At 50.6% G+C, this 19,879-nt stretch overlaps 1 protein-coding gene across 1 annotated transcript; it reads left to right on the top strand.

Moving 5' to 3' along the window:
* Nucleotides 1-2,335: 2,335 nt before the first annotated feature.
* ELAVL1 (ELAV like RNA binding protein 1) lies at nt 2,336-19,493 on the top strand (the record flags this gene model as incomplete). Its single annotated transcript, XM_079546611.1, has 5 exons — nt 2,336-2,507; nt 10,499-10,602; nt 10,873-11,026; nt 14,495-14,720; nt 19,169-19,493. 5 exons carry the CDS (start codon nt 2,336-2,338, stop codon nt 19,491-19,493), a joined length of 981 nt encoding a protein of 326 aa, XP_079402737.1.
* Nucleotides 19,494-19,879: the final 386 nt, after the last annotated feature.

Raw genomic sequence — 19,879 nt, 5'->3', positions numbered from 1 at the left:
TGTCTGCAGAGGGATCCGGATCAGGAGGTGGGACAGCAGCATTCTGGCTGCAGAGCGTTGGGAGATTCATCTCTTCTCTTCCTCTTGGAAGCACGTAGGCCTGGTGCTGTTGATCTGCATCCTCACTGTGATCTCCGTGGGGATTTGTTGTCCCGCCCCTGTGCCTGGATTGAACTCTTGCTTCTCAGTGCCATCTCTTGGCTGCAAAGGAAGCTCTGTTTTATCAAGGCTGTGTTGGAATGTTGTTGGAAGTGACTTTCGTGGCGGGTGGGGGCTGATGGGAGCTCACTGTGCTCTGCTTTGCCTATCGGTGTGTGTGGCACTGCCATGTGCTCAGTGCTGGGCTTCTCAGTCCCTCTGCACCCATCCCTTGTGACTGTGGGGCTCTGCTTGGCACTGCCCTTGGCGTAGCAGTGTCCTTCTGGCTCTGTTTCAGGTGTGGTCTCCAAGGAAGCCTGCCCTGCAACCTCACCATTGAGCAGTAGATGCTCAATGGCCAGACCAGGCAGCAGGTTGCTGTTTGCCTCTGAGCCTTGTGGGAGGGGAGGCATGCCAATAAGCATCGTCCTGCTGCAGATGGAGGAGCAGGGCTCTTTGTATGGCCCTGGAGTTCTTGAGGTCAGCCAGTGCTTTTAGGGCCCAACCCTTGAGACCAAAGTTGGCCCAAGCAGAGCCCCGCCAGCACTGCATGGCTCAGTGCAGCCCCTGCTCACTCACCAGTGCTGTCTTGGGCCAAGTGTCAGCTGTTGGTGTAGGCTGTGATAGCAGAGATCATGGAGCCGTTCACAGAGCTCTGATCTTCTTGTGCTCAGCACTGCTGGCAGCCTGGGTGGATGAGAAGTGCTCCAGGGCTGGAGAGCAAAGTGCTGGTGTGACAGCACAGAGCTCGCTGCTCGTGGAAGAGCAGTTTCCCTCTTAGGTTCTGCAGCAGCTGACATGTTATCGTCTATCATCTGTTTTGGTGTCTGCATTCAAATCTGTGAGCCCAACAGTGGTCTTGTGCCTTTGTGGGCCTGTAGGTGAAGGGAGGATGTAGCAAACCTCTGAGCTGTTTGTGTCAGGAGCAGGAATCCTCCCTGAGAGCGTTCCTGTGTCAGCCTGGTTCGTAAGTTTGCTTTCTTCGCAAAGTTCTGAATCAGCAGTGCCCTGGGCACTGTGTGTATCTCAGGGAGTGGAGGTGAGCGTTGCAGGCAGTGCAGTGAGAGGCTGTGACTTCAAGCTGATTCCACTTCCAAAGTGCTGTTGCTTCCCAGACCGTACACGGGTCTGGGAGTTCCGTGCTTGGCAAAGTTGCCTTTCAACAACTTAGAAACTGTCTCAGCCACGTGGCCCAGAGGCTGCAGTGAGGAAGGTTCAGGTGTGCTGGTGTCCTGGAGCAGAGCAGGAGCCCAGATTGTGAGCCTGTGCCTGCACGGCTCTGGCACAGCTGGAAGGGGACCTGTGCTTGCTGTACAGCTTTGCAGTACAGCTGAGACAGTCTGACAGCTTGGGATGCAGAAGTGAGGAATATCTTGCTTGGCTCCTGGCTTTGCAGCTTCTCTCCTTGCTCTCCTATTCCCTGTTGTTGGTTCCTGTGCTTATCTTGCTGCAAAGAAAGCGGCTTAGAGCTGCTGATACAGCATAACTGCTTCCCTCCTGCCACGATTTCCCACTGCCTCCGTGGAGCAGATGCCTGTCCTGGGGGCAGGGGGGGGTTTGCTGCTGTTGGCATTTGAGATGTAGAAATGTGGGGCTCAGAGGCTTCTCAGTGCAGAGTAGCAAGACCCCTTCCGTGGTTTGCTTCATTCCATCCTCACCAAACAAAGGATTTGGTCTCAGTGTTCAGGGCTGTGGGTCTGGTGGTGGTTTGTTCCCACACGATGTGCTCAGTGATTTGTTTTTTTTCCCATTAAGAACGCTGACTTTCCCAAGTGTGAAGCAAACACTCATTGCTACTCAGCAGATGCTGGAGAATGGACTGAAAGCCTCTCTTCCATGGCAGTGTTCCCTCTGTGGATATGGGCTTTCTGACTTTAACCCTGCTGTGGTGATGGTTGGGTTTATAGCGACGTGCATGAAGAGCTGCTGCCATTCCTTTGCCCTGAAGGAAAGGAGCCGTGGGAGCCATGCAGTGTGCCACGTGGTCCCTGAAATGCTGTTTGAAGGAATGAATTCTTCTGGGAATGGCAACAAAAATAGTTTTGTTTTACAAGTGGGGAAAAATGTGCATAGTTGGAACAATTGCTTTTTGTCTGAAATAAACAGCCCGGCTGATGGCAGGTGGAGGAAGGCTGGCTCACACCGAGCTCTGCAACTTATTTATTTGGGGTTTTTCTCTTTGCAGATACGTTATAAGATGTCTAATGGTTATGAAGATCACATGGCTGAAGATTGCAGAGATGACATCGGCAGAACAAATCTCATTGTGAACTACCTCCCCCAGAACATGACGCAGGATGAGCTGCGGAGCCTATTCAGCAGTATCGGCGAAGTTGAATCTGCAAAGCTGATTCGGGACAAAGTTGCAGGTATGATAGAAGAACGATGAAATTTCACTCGGTGGAGCCCTCCACCAAGTGCCTGGGAGCAGTTCAGCGTGGAGTGTCTTCGTGTTGCTGTGTGTCTGTGTGATCCAAGTACTGCTGTGCATCCGTGACGATGCACAGTGCTTGGTCCTGCAGGATGCTTGAGGCCAAATCCAAAATCTTTCTGTGCAGTTGTGATTCCTAACCTTGAGCACCAGGATGCATGTGTACTTCAAGCAGTGTGAATTTGATCCCTGGCAAACCTGTTTTTTCTGCAGTCAGAGCTTTTATGGCACTGATTTCCTTGCCTGTCAGGAAATGAAGATCGGAAAGCAAATGGGATCCTGGGCTCCATCAGCAGAGGGGTGGCAGCAGGGGCAGGGAGGTGATCGTCCCCCTCTGCTCTGCTCTTGTGAGGCCCCATCTGCAGCACTGCATCCAGGACTGGAGCCCCAGCACAAGAAAGATGGGGAGCTGTTGGAGAGGGTCTGGAGGAGCCACAGAGATGAGCAGGGGCTGCAGCACCTCCCTACAAAGACAGGCTGAGGGAGCTGGGCTCATTCAGCATGGAGAAAAGAAGGCTGGGGGTGACCTCAGTGCAGCCTGCAGTGCCTAAAGGGAGCCTGCAAACAGGAGGGGAATCAACTCTGTGCAAGGGGAGATGACAGCAGGACAAGATGAATGGAGGGAGGGCAGATGGAGGTTGGATGTCAGGGGAAGTTCTGTGCTGTGAGAGCGGTGAGGGGCTGAACAGCTGCCCAGAGAGGCTGTGATGCCCCGTCCATCCCTGGAGGTGTTCAAGGCCGGGTTGGATGGGGCCCTGGGCAGCCTGGGCTGCTGTGAAAGGGGGAGGTTGGTGGCCCTGCAGGGGGTTGGAGATTCACGGCCCTTGGGGTCCCTTCCAACCCCGGCCATTCTGTGATGAACTTGGGATATAGATGATCAGTGTGTGAGTATCAGTAAAAAGACACGTGCTGTGTGTCTTTTTGTGGGCTTGCTGTTCCTCAGGCATTTCACTTGTAAGCCCTTGAAGTGGGATTGTTGGTCACTGCTTTAAAAACAGCAGGGGGAATGGAGTGAAACATAACTGTAGATGGGAGCAGGCAGAGCTGGGTCTGTGAGCTCTGTGTGGTTGCAGGAGCTTTTTGCACGTGCTGTCAGTGCTTTAACCCTGCACTGTTTGGCTGTGTGTACAAATTGTGGTGGTTCCTGTTCAGAACCCACAGAACCTGTGGTGCAGTGGGAGACAGAGGCAGTTACTGCAGTGCATGCTGTTGGTGCTGCTCGTGGTGTGCAGGAGGCTGCGCTGTGGGGTTTTCTGTTCCATGCCCTGCAGAATGTGATACTGATTTAAATCCTCATCTGATCCGTGTCAAACAGTCCTTAACTATTTCACCACATGAAAGCCACGGGAAAGTGGGTGAAATGCACGAGAGTTCTTGCATTGCCCCTGCTGATTTTGTTACGCTCTTGAGAGTAGAAAAGAGAACTGGATAACAAGAGATGTGAAATGTGTTTTCTCAGTGGCTTTGTATGTGTGCTCATCTGAAAGCAGTGCCAGGCTCTGGCTTTGCCTGTTGGTGCTTGATCAAAATACACACTTAGGGACAGCGTGAGTAAATTCCTCATGAAAGTAATGGCATGAAATGCACTTTTCTTAGAACACGTGGGTAGCTGAGCTTTCAGCCTAGCTGTTGTACAGTTTGAGATGCTGAGAAGTGCAGGCTTGCTTTGGAGGCTGTTTTGCAAGGAAACAAGGCTGCTCAGGGGAACATTATGAAGCCTTTTGTTGTGTGTGAGCTGCCCTACATCTCATGGTGCTGAGCAAGGCCAGGTCTGTGTGCTGCAGATGAGGAGGAGGGGCTGGGGGGTCTTGCAGTAGATTTCTGCTTTCCTGCGCTTGGCTGACCCTGCAGGGCTGTGATGGAGGAGCAGAAGCACAGAACAAAGCCTGTGGCTGGGCAGTGGGCAGGTCGTGGTGCTGGCATGGGAGGCAGTGGGGGAGGGAACCTCGTGTTCTGTGGGAACCAGACTTTTCAGTGTAGCTGCCTCTGTTGGCTGCATTTATTCAGTTAGCAGCAGTGCTTGGGCTCGATGCTTGTTTTTCACAGGACAGTGGTGATCTGTGTTTTTTCCTCCATCTATTAACGGAGCTCGCGGGGCAGAAAGTCCCTTCTGCCTGACTGAGTGCAGTTGTTAATGATTTAGTGAACTCACCTCAGCCTCCTGCAGAGCCATTGCAGATCGATGACTGCTGCTGGAAGCGTGGCTTTGTTGGTCAAGCTGGGATAACTTCATTTCATTTCTGCAATAACCATGTAGAGAAGCACCCTTCCAGCTCCAATGATGGCAGAAGTGAGCTGAGCTGTCAGTGTCTGCATTCTCCAGTTCGTCCCCACATTCCGGAGTGATTCCAGACATGAGTTTGCTTTGGCTGTGAAGAGTGCATCAGTGCTCAGCATCTGTGCTCTTGCAGCCAAACCTGGCACCGCAGCTCTCTGTGCTTGCATTTGTGATGGGCATCACCTCCAGGATTTTCACACAGCAGGACTCACAGGGCGTTGCTCCTTCTGTCAGAACTTGAAGGCCGGCACCGACTCGGAGCCCCGGGGAAACGTTAGAAGGTCACTGCCCAATATAGTGTGGCACAGGGTCAAGTCTGAGATGGTACTTTTTGCTGCTGTGTCTTTTTTAGTTACTGCTGAGGCCTGCAAGGCGCCGTTGACCCAGTTCAGCTGAGAGCTCTCTGTGAGGCTGCGAGCAACGATGAGCCCCGTGGTTTGTCTGGTCTTTCTGTGCTAATGAGGCTGTGACTTTCTGAGGCTGACTTCAGACATCCTGGTCCCAAAGCTGTGCTCTGTGCTGATCCCTACCCAGCAATGTGTGGGCTGTTACCTGCTGCCGTGGGTGACTCTACAGAAGAAATGCATCCTGTCCTGTCTTTTGCATCAAGGGTGCTTGGATGATGTGCTGGGGCATCCTGTGTTTCCAGTCTGCTGTGCTCTTACAGGTGAACACGGAGCTGTTTTCCCTTCTTCTGCAGCTGGACCAAATGCTGGAGCTAAAAATTAACTTCCTGCAAGCGTATGTTTTTGTTTCAGTCTTCCCTCCCCTTGCAGGATTGCTGACACTTGCATACCTGACAGCCCTAGAGCTTTGGAACAGTTGGGTTAAACTTTTCCCACAGCCTCAGCTCCCCGTGGGAGCCGTGCTGTGCTCCATGGCAGTACCTGGTGTGTGCTGCTCCAGCAGTGCTCTGATAGATGTTGGTGTGGCTGCAGGAGGGAGACATCGCCTTCCTCACTCCATTCCTGGAGTCTTACGCCGCTTGAGGAGAGAATAATGCATCTGCACTTGGAATGAAGGATATGATCCATCAGAGTGCGCCAGTCTCTGCCTGAACCCATCAGCTACTGCAATCTGGCCATGCCTGTGCATACAATGGGAGGTGATGGCAGGATTCCTTGCAGGTTCTGCACGTTGGAGTATTGGAGCTCACAGCCACGCACGTGGATCAGCAGCTCCAGGACAAAGCTCTCCCTCTGTCCTTGCTGGAAAGGCATGGAGCAGAGTGGGCATTCCCAGGTGACTTGTTGATCACAGCTCAGCCACACCACGCCGTGTGCTAACCACTGCTTACAGGATCGGCTCTAGGTGAATTACAGGAGCCAGCACGCATGCTCCTTGTCATTGCATCTTCTCTGGAAGACCCTCTCATAGAAGTGGTGCAACCCAAACCAGAAGCAGGCACCTCTGAACACACAGAGGAAGGAACCGCTGTCGCTCCTGTGATGGGATGACTGCTCGTGCTGCTGTCACTTGCTGTTCCTTTCCAGTCCACTAACAGAATTCTGAAATATTCTCGTCTCCTGGAAAGCATTCAAGTATTCTCTTTGCCTGAAATTGTTCCCTTCTGCATGGGAAACAACCACAGCGTTGTGCAGCTCTCATCTGTGATGGGAATGCTCTGTTACCCCGGGTTTTTTAAGACAATCTTTGATTATCTTAGCACTGTGTGCTTGAAGACACTGATTGCTCCCCATCATACAGAGGCACATGAAGCCAGAAAGGCCCGTGCTGATGAGCTGCTCATTGTATGAAGTGCTCTGCTTTACTAAAGCAGGTGTCTTCCTTTGCCCTTCTTCTTTTCCCTCGCCAACCATGATGTGAAACCTTTAATTGTGCTCTTGTGCTTCTTAGCATGTTTACATTTGGAGTTATTGCCCTGCATCGTTTTGGAGCACTTCAATTCTCTTCCAGTGAAAAAGTGCTTTCCATTCCAACAACTGATAAACAAAATCTGTCCTAAAGCTTAAGAAACTCAGGTTTTACGGTAGGTTTTCAGGGCTTGGAGCTGTTGTTCTTTCTGCAGATGGTCAAAACTTGCAGCGCTGTGGTGATGGTGGTGTCCCTGGAGCTCTCCCTTGCACCCAGGGTGAAATCCCAGCTCGTGCTCAGTTGGCTCTGTGCTTTGTGGTGGTTTTTTGTGGAGCGTGTGTTTGAATGCTGAAATCAAGATGAGCCACGGCTGCTGCTCTGCCCATATTCACAAACCCAGTCCTGCTGTCAGAAGCTTGCTGGCTGTGAGTATCCCATGCTGATGCTCCCACTTGTGTCTCTTGGCTGCTCTCCCGTCCACAGAAGACTTGCTCCATGACTTTGCTGGAACCAGGATGCCAGCTGGCCTGCGTGGCCCTCTTGGTTTCTATTGAGGATGGTTTGCTGGCTTGCTCTTCTTGGAATTCTCAGCCTCCATTCGGCTTTGGCTCTCCTGACACCAAGTGCTCTGTTTCTGATCTTCATTCTCTTACAGACCGCTGCTTTTTCCATCTCCTGTGTGCTGGTTGTTTGCATAGCAGCTGTGCCACGAGTTCCCTGCTCAGCCACGCAGCCCTTCTGACACTCCCACTCCTTTTCCCACATTAGGCCCTGTTCTTGTAGGCTTCAGCAGGCAGTCTTCCCAGGCCTTAGCATCCAGTGCTGCCTTCCAGACCCGATGAGATAATGCTTTGAAAACACTGATTTCTGACTAAGCCTCCAGTGCCTGAGCTTTGGGACCTGCTTGCCAGCCACGTGCTGGGAAGTGTGAGATGATGAAGGCCATTTCTGGCATCCGTTGCCCAGCTCGCCCTGCAGATCCCTTCATCCATACGAGCTGGGTCTGCGTGGAGCTGTGCAGCCTCTGCTGTCCCAGGGCGCAGCTCCGTGGAGTCAGCGTGCATCATCACTGCTTGTTTAGGCCTCCATTCCTCTTTGAATTGCTAGCTTTTATTTTCTTTAATTAACCAATTTAGTAAGCAGCGGCCAGGAACACTTGAGGAAATGAGCTCAGCAGTTGCAGAGGTAACTTCTCCATGTGAAGATGGGTGTGTGGTGGGACAGAGGCTGAGGATGAGCCGTGGCCTTGGCTGCCATGCCCACCTCCCTTCAGATTCACTGCACAGGTTCATTGCACCGCATGCGTTGTTTTCCTCTCAGCCGTCATTACCAGAGCTCTTTCCAATGGGAGTGGATTTCTCCCAATGGGGTCGGCAGTTCCCAAGTCCTCTTCATTTTCTCATCAGCTCAGGGTGCCCACAGGAGTCCGATGTGGCAGCACTGTGAGCTGAGTGCAAGGCAAACAGCAGCTGCTCAGCACTTTGCTGTGCTGTGCCAATGTCTGCTGAGCAGCAGGGCTGACATCACCTGCGTGCAGAGGAGATGAAACACGGGGATGAAGGAGAAGCTTCTGCGTTGTGTGATTCCATCTGGGTGTAGCACTCCCACCCCCTTCTCATTTCTGTGAGAAGCCATCAGTTTCATTTAGCGACGGCTTCTTTTCAGTTTGGAAACTGGATTTCTGGAGCTGAAGGCTGCCCTAGCAAGGCCAAGGGATGCACTGCCCTGAAAGCCCAGCTGGGTGCTGTCTGCTGACTGCTGTTCTGTCCACCTTGGCTTCCGTCCCTGCCCTCTCTTCTCGCAGGGTGTTCTGATCAGGAGTTGTCGTTGAGGAGCGGGAAAGGTGCAGAGTTGTGCTCAGGTGAAGGTAGTAAAGAAAAGACATGGGGGATGTGGTCACTGTCTGGGTAACTGGGGGGCAGGCAGCAGGAGGCGTGAGCACGTGTAAGCTGGAGGACAGCATTCTCACAGGAACAAATGGGTGTGAAGTAAGTAGGGATAAACTTGGAGCCACTTTTGGAAAGGCAGAGCTTTGGAGGGGGATTTCTAGGATGCACTCTCAGATTGGAGGTGCTGGGGTGAAAGCCCTGCGGATTTCCCTCCTTGTTTAGGGGGGGGGCAGTAGGTACAGAGTAACTGCTTTGGCCTGGGTGGCGACTTTTGGTCCCCTGTATCCACAAGCACGGTTACGTGTGTATGGCATAAAAACCAAAGTAGCTTAGCCTGCCTTGTCACTGATCTCAGACTGTGCATCAGCACTTAAGCCATCCAAGGCTCTGCAGGACAGCTGCTGGCCAAGGAACAGCAAATTCTCCCCATGTTCTGGGGACTGAATGCAAGGAAGCAGAGCAGGACCTGCTCTGTTCACCTGCTCTGCACTGAGGCCCAGAACTGCGAGGGCAGCTTGGCAGGGCGATGCTGTACTGAGGGGTGCAGACAGTGCTTTGGGAGCAGCTCTCCTCGCCCAGGGATGTGGCCTGGATCTTTAGGGGCTGCTCACAGAATCGGGACCCAGTTCTGCTGATGTGGCTTTTGTCAGAAGCTGGGGCTGCGGTACCCTGCCTATGGAGCGAGCCCTGCGTACCATCTCTGCGTGGTGTGGGCTCCCTCTTGGGCTCATCTTTGTTTTCTTAGGTTAGTATGCTTGGCTCCATGTGATGAACGTGTTTCTAATTGATAAACAATGCATTTTCTTAATTAGGAGAAAAAAAACTCAGATAAGCAATTGCGGGCTAACCATCTGTGACTGGGATTTCAGAGCTGTACCTCACCACAATGTGCATTTCCTGTTCCATTTGCTGAAGTCATCTGTAGGTCTTTAAAGGAGAAAGGCACAGAGGGAAGATCTGAGATCCTCTGTTGTGTTTGTTTGTGTGGCAGTTCAATATCAGAGTAAATGTGCATGGATGCACCTCCAATGGTGGAGGTGTTTTGATGCATGGTGAGAGGGCAGGGTGCTGCTCCTGCACAAGGGCCTGGCTTGGCGTGGATCTGGCATCTTTCAAAAGCAAGTGTGGCAATTAACAGGGGCTGTTTATACAAGGAAATGGGCGACGTGACGTTAATTGGGTTTAGATGGGCTGGTGATGTATTGCATCTCATAACAAAGCAGATGAAGGCAGAAATGTGCCAGGCAGCTCTTCCTTGCCAGCAGAGACTGCTGCAGAGCCAAGCAGGGTTGTCAGGAGAGCCCCTAAGTGGGGAGCCTGCATCCCTGTGCTGCTGTAGCACACAGAGCAGATAAATATCCACTGAAATGTCCTTTGCCTGAAATGTTCCAACAAGTTTTGCATTGTTACTCTCAGATTCTTTTCATAAGAGTTAAGCGTTGTCTTCAAGGCTGCTTTTGCTGTCACACTTCAGCTCTGCCTGCTCTGGGCCCCCAGCTGCTTGTAAGCTCTACGGATATATGAAGGAATGAGAGCTTTTTCTCTCTTGTCTCCAGGAGTGAAGGCTGAACCAAAGCGCACAGACGCGTTGTTTGGTGGCTGCTCACCCAGGAGTTCGGCTGCTGACACCTTTCACTTTCTGCTCCACCTGCAGGAGCTGTACCTGTGCCTTTGTTCCCCGTCAGGTTTGCAGCACTGCTCTCAATATTCAGTCCTGAATTTACAGCATTGAGATGAACTGTTCTCCACGGTGTCCGAAGCAGCAAATAAGAGCTTGGGGTTCTTTCATACAATGCATGCCAACATTGGGAAAGTTCCTTGGTGTGTTTAAATATTTGCATGATGGATTATGTTGGAGTTCATTTTCCTCCTTTGCATTTGCTTCAGTTTTGGTGGTGATAACTCTCTGGCAAGGGCTGATCTAAAACAATGTGTTCTTCCCTGCAGGACACAGCTTAGGCTATGGTTTTGTGAACTACGTTACTGCAAAGGATGCAGAAAGAGCAATAAACACACTGAACGGCCTCAGACTGCAGTCAAAAACTATCAAGGTAGGATGTACAGATGAGTCTGTGACAACAGCCTTGTAATAAGCTTGTAATCAGGATGCTGATTGGTTCTGGTGGTGTGGCCATGATTCTTCCCTTTGCCCTGGCAGTTTTCTTTTGCCCACCTGCCTTTCCTGAACTCCAGGAAATTAAACGGCAGAAGCTTGCGTTGTTCATCGGGGTCTGAACGCGACAACTGATGACAATGAGCTGCTCTCTCCATTTAAACGGACCCCCATTTATATTTAATTTCAATGATTGATTTGTTTCAAGGTCTCCTATGCTCGTCCAAGTTCTGAAGTTATCAAGGACGCTAATTTATACATCAGTGGGCTCCCGAGGTCGATGACACAGAAGGATGTAGAAGATATGTTCTCACGTTTTGGACGCATCATCAATTCCCGTGTGCTCGTGGATCAAACCACAGGTGGGTCCAATTGCATCAGGTGGGGCTGTGATGCACGGCACCTCCAGTGCCTCCTCAGAGTCTGGCTGTTCTTGGGCTGATTTAAGCCAGTTTGGTTCCTTTCTGGCAAACTGTGGCACCTGGGGTCAGCATGGACACGAGTGGGACGCGCTGTCCTTTTTTGATGTGGTCTTGGTTTTGCGTTCTGTTTTTAAGCACAGGGAATGGCTGAGGCTGCTAAGCACCGTGCTGGGCTGCAGTCTGAGCTCCTCACTTACTCTGTGTTTTCACCACCAGTTGTACCAGGCTGAGCTGCTAATTTGCCACATCTCTGCTGCTCTGACATTCAGTGCAGTGCGTTCCTGCCGCGCTGCTGGCCAGCATTTAATTCTTACCAACACAACTGCTATTCATGTGTGAACACCAAGCTCCAGATGGAAGCTCCAACGTGTTTCCTCCTTTATGCTAACTTGGAATTCACTCACGCAATTTCTTGATACTTTAAAACCACCTGAGGTGTTGAACGGTCCTCTGTGGTTACTACAGACCAGAAGAATGCAGCTCAGATGTGAATTACTGCCCTGGAATTTTCTGAATATTATGGCTTAAAAACAAAACCAAAACCACCACCACCAAAACACCCTAAAGAACAAAGAAATTCCTTTGTTAATTGCTGAGCTCAGGAGGGACTGAAGCTGACTTGGTGTTATGGATGTGTTTTCAGTTCTAATTTCTTGCCTCGTGATTTCCAGCTGTATGGCTGAATAGTTGGGCTTGTCCTGTGACCTGAGCGCTCTGGTTTTTCCAGCAGCCCATCTGTCACTTAGGAAAGTACTTCTGCACATACACTCTGCTGTTAACAAGGCGTGCAGTGGATTAGAATAGAAATCAATGGGGAATGAGGTATGATGCAGTGAGGTGAATTCGGACACGGCCGCAGGCTTGCTTGTACACATGGCTTAAGGAGCAGCTTTGATCTCTATGAGCAGCGGGCTGCAGTTTAGTGTGGGCAGTCAGCAGTGTGAAGTCTTACCATGTACATAGGCCGCTCTGAAAGTAATGCCTCCTATTTATCTCCGTGAAAACTACAAGTGTCACAAAGAGCATCGTAATGCCCTCTGGTGGATCACGTTCTCAGCCACAAAACGCTGCTGTGATCACCACCATGAGCTATGTATTTTCCCCAGCATGAACAAGAGCTGCATGCAGTGGAGGTGATGCTCTGTTTCACAGCTGCCACAGTGGCATTCCATGCCAGGAAGATGTTGCCCACAGAGTCCACCTTTCATCAGATGGAACTGAGAAGCCCCAAATCTGGGCTTTGCAGTGGGTGCACATCACGTTCCTCTCTGCAGGCTGCATCGTGAACTTTTTCTTCACTGGGGAAACCAGCCCTCCATGGACTGCTGGTTTGAGTCTGGCTGGCAGAGGTGGCACCACCTCTCATCAGGAGTAGTGGTGCAACCCAGGAAACCCTCACCTTCAGCCTCATGTTGGCTCATCAGGTCCTGGCAAACTGGCAGATGGTATTCCTTCTGTTCCTGTGTGAGCATTTGTGGGACCCACCTGGCTCAGCCTTTGTGATATCCCAGCACTGCCACCATTGCTTCCAACACATTGAAGCCAGTGTTCAATTCTATATGCAGTTCCCAGTTTGCAGATGAGCTGATCAGGATGCTCTTCATTTCATGGTGTAACAGCTGTGTGCCATCTCCAGTGTGGCTTCTCTTTCACATCACTGCTGGAATTCACCACCCACCCCTCGCTGTGTTCCCAACTGCTGTTTGGTCTCCAGTAAACACACAGTAAGGATCAAAGAATGTCCATGGGACGTGCGTGGCAACAAAATGTAATGGCATATCGGTGGGAAGGTTCACCCCCTACTGCCACCCCACCAACATCCACCTCTGAGATTGTGGACCAACATCGTGGAATAGGAGGCATTACTTTCAGAGCAACCCTTGTGCTTCCCTCAGAGCTGATCCCCTGTGCAGGGAGCTGCTGCTCAGTGCTCCAGTCTGATCAGGCACTGTAAATGTGGATGCAGGTGAGATCTGGATACCCATCTGCAGGCACTGCCAAGCTGAGCAAGAGAATCCCGTCCTTCTGTCCTGGGGAGAGAAGGATTCATTTTCTGTAAGTGATGTCTGCACGGCTCTGAGCTGGTGATGTAGATCACAGCTGTAGGTAGAAGCAAGAAAGAAGGCACAGGAAGCTTACTGCTGGAAGTGTCCCAAGATAGCTGCCCTCCTCTGCCAGCAGGACCCGCGTAGCTCTGTCCCACTCAGATGCCCCTGTAGAGCGAGGTGGCAGATGCTGTCAGAGAGCCTCCCCAGGAGTAATGCTCATCCTGCTGATCCTGCTGGCGCTGTGTGGTGGTGTCAGCCCAGAAGGTGCAGCTCCTGACACAGGTGGTCAGCACAGGATGTATTTCAGGTCTCATCATGCGCACATCACCCGGGCGTCTGTTCCTGGACTGCACAGCTCCATCGGTGCTCAGCTCTGGGCCTGGCTGGGGCTGTGCTTCAAGGCTCACCTCCAGCAGAGGCCATCCTCCAGCTTTCAAGGCCTGATCTGTTCCAAGACACACCTCTACTGTATCTCAGATGAACCGAGGGAGAAGCACAGTGACCCTCTGTTATGATGGTCTGCCTGGTGGCATGCAGTCAGTAGGATGAGATGTCATTTCCAGACCTTCTCCCGACGCCATGCCTTCCCTCACACCATTCTGGGGCAGTTTGAGGGCAGAGATTCCCTTCTGCCTGCCACGTCCCCACATCACACTGTATTCCTCCCCTAGCACAGATGTAACCACGTTCAGTTCAGTGGGGTGTGATGGTTCGTGGTGCAGGTGTGCAGAAGTGCAAGTCGTTGCCTCGGCCACATTACTGAAATAGGGGACCTGGCATGGGTGAAACCGTGCATCCAGGAGGGTTAAACACCTCCTGCTGTGGTCTGCAAGTGTGCCTTAGGGCTGGAAAACTGAAAATGTTCGGAAAATCAGTGCCAATTTTGTATTTGCAAGTGATTTCTGGTGATACAGTAATCAGAACCATCACGAGCTTTCTGGTTTCATTTTTCTCCCCTTTGTGGGGTTCTTTTTGAGGGGGGGTGAATTTCAAATGCCTTTTGTTGTTGTTAATGGGAAATGTCATTTGATGCTCGATGTCACAGAGTTTGACCATGTTGGGTTTTCTTTACCTTCAGCACGTGGCAGGTGTGAGCTCACTGGTTGGTAGCAGTGGCACGAGCTCCTTGGTTTGCCTTTCGGTTCTGAGTTTTGTGTGTGATTCTCTAGCTGCTGATGAACCAGTAGTAAATGCAGACAACTTGAAAGCTACGACCGCAGAGATTTTTAACCTTTTTAATTTTTACTTTCAAGATTATTTTGCGTTTATCCTGAATTTCATTTATTTGTTTTGTTGTTTTTTTTTTTTTTGTTTGTTTGTTTGTTATTTTTTTCTTTTTCTTTATCGATTTGGTTAAAAGGTTTATCCAGAGGGGTCGCATTTATCCGGTTTGACAAAAGGTCAGAAGCAGAAGAGGCAATTACAAATTTCAATGGTCACAAACCCCCAGGTTCCTCCGAACCCATCACGGTGAAGTTTGCAGCCAATCCCAACCAGAACAAAAACGTGGCACTGTTGTCCCAGCTGTGTCATTCACCAGCGAGGCGGTTCGGAGGGCCGGTCCACCACCAGGCGCAGAGATTCAGGTAGGTTAGGAGGGATCCTGGTTGCAGCTGCATGCTGAGGCTCCTCGTTGCAGCGCTGTGCAGCGCGATGTGAACGGATCGCTGAATTAAAAGGCGATGAAGAGTGAAACCTCACTTGTAAAACGTGTGTTGAAGCCAGCGGTGCGAAGGCGCAGGCAACTGTGTGTCGCCACGGCTCAGCGCGCTGCAGGTGCCCGTCTCAACAGATCCCCACTCTGTCGTCCCTGTATCTGAATGCAGATCTATTTTGGCAACTTTTAATTAAAGCTCTGAACCATTGGTTCCAGCAGAGGGGGAAAATTAGTAAAGCACAGTAAGTTGGGAAAACCGTGTGTTTGAGGAGGAGGTCGGCTGGGGTTTCGACCTCTGTCTCCTCCTGGTGAGGTCAGGGAGGTGGTCGGGTCATGGCAGCGTTCCTCTGCTTCCTGAGCTGTGGAAATCATTCTGCACTTTGCTCCTGAGATTTGCTGTATCTGCTTTGGATTTGAATAGGCTGAATTTGAAGATGAGTTGCCTTAGTTGCTTAAAGAAGAATGCTGATGCTCAGGAGCACGTGTTGAGCTTGCTGTCCTGCAGATGAGACACTGGCTTTGTTCTGAGGCATTCCTGATAGTTTGAGTTCTTGCCCTGTTGAGAATTGACATCTGATTTTTCCCTCCTCTGAGTTACGGATTAGCTCAGGAACACCTGGACTGCGAAACGCAGGGCAGTCGATGCAGTACCAGCATTGTGGTGACCATAGCAGAGCTGTTCAGAAGAGCCAGGCGCAGTAGGAACAGGGCTTCTGTCATCTGTTACCGTATAGGAAACATAAGAAAAAATCCTTACCACGTGATTGGACACTTAGAGAGGCTGGGTGTGCTCCAAATCTGCCATCCCTGAGCAATCTGCTTCCTTTCTGCTGCAGCACAGGGGGTTCCATGCAGGCGCTCCCCAGCTCTCCTTTCTGTTGCATTCCCTCTCCTGGGCAGCTCCTGCTCCCAGCTGTGAGCTTGCTGCTGGAGGAGGAACAGAAGATGTTCTGTTGGGTTGGCTGAGGTAGTGGAGGAGCAGGTCTGGGTTACGGCTTGCTGCTCTGGGCAGGTAATGGAGCTGAGGTGAAGCTTCTCCAGTTGACTTGAAGAGCCGTCCATTTCTCTTCACATCTTGAGTGTGTCCAGAGAGGGGCAGTGGAGCTGTGAGGGGTCTGGAGCCCACATGTTAATGGGAACAGCTGAGGGAATGGGGTGGGTCAGTCTGGAGGAGGCTCAGGAGGACCTCACTACTCCCTACAGCTGCCTGAAAGGAGGCTGCGATGGGGGAAGGTCAGCCCTGCTCCAGGTAACAGCAATGGGACCAGAGGAAATGGCCTCAGGTTGTGCCAGGGTAGGTCAGCTTGGATAATATAGGGACAATTTCTTCTCCAGAAGAGTGGTCAGAGGCTGGAACGGGCTGCTCAGGGGGTGGTGGATCACCATCCCTGGAGGTGTTCAAGGGACGTGTGGATGTGGTACTGAGGGACATGGTGCAGTGGGCAGCATTGGTGGTAGGAGGGTGGTGGGACTGGGTGATCGTGGAGCTCTTTTCCAGCCTTGGTGATTCTGCAATTCTTTAGGAGTTTGGCCAGCACATCCCCTATCCCACAGCCCTTATTTCTTCCCACCCTTCAGGCTAACTGCAGGGGGTTGGAAGTTGATCCTTGAGGTCCTTTCCAACCCGAGCCATCCTACGCTCCTATGATGCTGACAGTGAGAGCAGTTGATGCTGTGTGAAAGCTTAGGGGCCGTGGCTTGGGCTGGGCCTTGTCTGCCTTCTGCAGTGTGCAAAGCCTGCTGAGATGATCAGCTGCCCCCAGAGAGCTCCCAGCCTGCAGAAATGATGCTTTTGTCGCTACTCCTGAGGCTGAATACTTCAACTAGCATTTTGATTACGCTCCATCTCGTTCCATCATGCGATGGAAGGTAAATCCAGGATTAAGTCTTTTGTGTCTCTAATTTGTAATTATGAATTTCTACAGATATTGCTCAGATCCTTTCCTGAACATTCCTTTAATCCCTTCTAGTTCCTGCAGTGTTTGTGGCTTGCAGCTCACATCAGGGCTGGCCTTCATGGGCACTGGATCTCCGTGTGTTGAACTCTTCAGGAGTCAAGGTTCCAAAGGCTGAAAATCCAGACCAAAGTCCCCAGCTGCCCTGTGTACTCTTCTACAGTTCACCATTTCTATGCTAGAAGAATGTTTGTTGGCTTGGGTTTAGTTGTTTTTTATTTCTTGCAAATCTTGTGCTCAAAGCGTGGCAGGGCTTAGTGTTTCCCATGATTTTGCACATTCTAGATTTGTTGTCCTCTGCCTTTCAAGCCCCATCTCCTTTGCAGCACATATTGTGGTGGGATGTTGCTGCCCTGGGGTTTTGTAGCAGGCAGGTGCTGCTGGAACCAACACTGCATGGCTCTGAGCTCAGGGATTCCTGCACACAGCGACCCAAGACTGGTGATCTGTTGAGATGAACCTTTTCCTGATAGGAATTAAGATAAGGAGATCATTACTCACACAGAAGAGTTAGAAAGCTGAAAAGTGTCTGTTGGGGGAAAAAAACAAAAAAAAAACAAAAACAAAAACAAAAAAAAATCAAAGAAAGAACTACAAGGATATGAAGCATGCCAACAGAGGAACGTTTTCATATGGAAGCAAAATAAATGCTGAGTAGATGTCACAGAACTACGTGGGTTAGCGCGTTTCATTCTGCTCCTCTTAACCACTTTCTCAGTTTTACTGTAGTGCAAGGATTCCCAAACTCGGATGTGCTCGGGGTTGGCCAGCAGTGGCAGCAGCAGTGAGTACCTGCAGCGTGAGCTCAGGGGCAGCCGCGCCAGCAGCAGGCTGGGCTGCAGGCAGCAGCGGTGCCCACAGGGGAGGGCTGTGCCCCGCAGGCTCCCCCTGGGCCAGGAGGGTCTCCCAGCTCAGCTGCCCTGGGAGGTGAGCTCCCCTGGAGAGCCGGGGCTGCGGGTTGGGGCCGAGCTGATCGCTAAGCGTGATGCACCCACTGCGCACGGTGCTGATGTGGCTGCGCTGCCTCTGTGCTGCCCTGCGGCTCTGCTCCCTGTCCTCCTCGTTCACGCTGCTGCAAGCCCTCTCTTCCATACGAAGGCAGCTCCTGTCTTTACACAGGGTGAGGAAAAAGTCAGCGGGGAAGTGCTGGGCACTGCGTGCCGTGCTCACTGCCCAGACATGCGTTCCCTGTTTCCTCCAGGTCAGCAGAGAATCAGGATCTGCCACCGCCATGTCCTTGGCAGAGAGCAGCACGTGTACCGCATTTAAGTGGTTTGCATATCACCAGTGGTACACCACAGTTTGGGAACCCCTGGTATAGTATAATTATATTTCTACAATCACGTGGCCTCTCATTTTTGTATAATACATAAGCAAAAGGGATCAAGTGGAGGTTTTCTGCTTTAACTTTCGCATTTCCTGACCTTTGAGTGCTTAGCTGTGCAACCGTAATATTGCATTAAAATGTCCTGAAGCTCTGAATTTCCAGGACAAAGAGCAGAAATAGAAGATTAGAGGGGACTGATACGTGGCTTATGGGAGAAAAAAAAGTAATGCAAAGCAAGATATAGCAGAAAATAATTGTTTCTTCTTACTCACATGCCAGAGGGTAGATTTAAGAGCGGGCAGGTGGTGGTGAGATACCCAGTTCAGTCAAGTCAGATGAGTTCAGGGTATGGAGTTGGCATAAAGTGGGTGAGAAGAGAACCGTAAATACTTAAAACTCGTGCACTGTTTTTACATTTGAAAACCACTGCAGTTAAGAGATGTTCATACCTGGAATTAAGGAATGATAAACCAAAATGTCAGTTCTGGAGCTAGAAGTGTGGGGCAGCCCAGCTGCGGAGGGTGGCCTGGGGAAGCACCAGCATGTCCTTGGCTCTGTTCTTGTCCTGGTCCACAGAAAGAGATTGAAATTAGCGCACGCACAGACGCTACTCCTGAAAGAAACCCTCGGACTTGGGGGGTTGCCAATGTGCTACTGCAGAGCCAGAAAAAAATAAAAGGATATTGGCACAGCTGAGGATATTGGATGTTGGAGCTGAGGGTGGCTGGGGTCAGGCTGGGCTGCGGGGAGGGGCTGCGCATCGCCCCGTGCTCCAGCAGTGCTGCCCTGCGTTCCAAGGGTTGACCTGAGTCCCCTGTGGAGGTGCTGGCCTAAACTTGCCTTGGGGCGGCGCCACGGCTGCCTGTTTGTGAGGGCAGTTCCCTGTAGGGATAAGTGAAGCACGTGGAACACGTAACGCTGCTTCTCCTGGCAGCCGTCACTGTGGTTGACTGTCAATTTGAATGCCTAAACGTTTCTTTCTGGCGGTTTTGATATCCGTGTAGAAAATATTCATTCTCAGTCGCTTCCCGTTCAAGTTGATTTGCTGAATTGAATTGAACTTTTACATGCAATATTGTGCTTTTTATTTGCTAGGTTCTCTCCTATGGGTGTAGATCACATGAGTGGGCTTTCTGGTGTAAATGTTCCAGGAAACGCATCTTCTGGCTGGTGTATCTTCATCTACAACCTTGGTCAAGATGCTGATGAGGGAATCCTCTGGCAGATGTTTGGCCCCTTTGGTGCGGTTACCAATGTGAAAGTTATTCGGGATTTCAACACCAACAAGTGCAAAGGTTTTGGTTTTGTGACCATGACAAACTATGAAGAAGCTGCAATGGCCATAGCAAGTCTTAATGGCTACCGCCTGGGGGACAAAATCTTACAGGTTTCCTTCAAAACCAACAAGTCCCACAAATAACTTGCTCGTGCTTTTTGTATGGAATAGATAATGGAGTGACAGAAGTTGAAACATTTTTGTTAGTGTAAAACTCATTTTGCGCCAATTTTCACAAGTGTTTGTCTTAGTCTAAATGAGAAGTGGAAAAGGTTTTATATTCTGGGATGCAACTGACATGTTCAAATGTTTGAAATCCCACAATGTTAGACCAATTTTAAGTTGCTTTAAGTTATTTCATTTAAAAACCTGTTAAAAAAAAATAATAATAATAACAACCCCCTGAAATCTGAAGTAGATTGCATTTAACTAGACCCTCTGGATGGTGGTAAAATTGAAGCATGCTTTCACTTATGAGACTAACATTTGTTCCATTGAATGTTGTCTGCAAAAACTGGAATCTCTTCTAA

The sequence above is a fragment of the Tetrao urogallus genome (assembly GCF_951394365.1).
Source record: "Tetrao urogallus genome assembly, chromosome: 25".
In the NCBI taxonomy this organism is placed as follows: Eukaryota; Metazoa; Chordata; class Aves; order Galliformes; family Phasianidae; genus Tetrao; species Tetrao urogallus.
The sequence above is the reverse complement of the archived record's forward strand: the minus strand, read 5'-3'. Positions and strand labels throughout refer to the sequence as shown.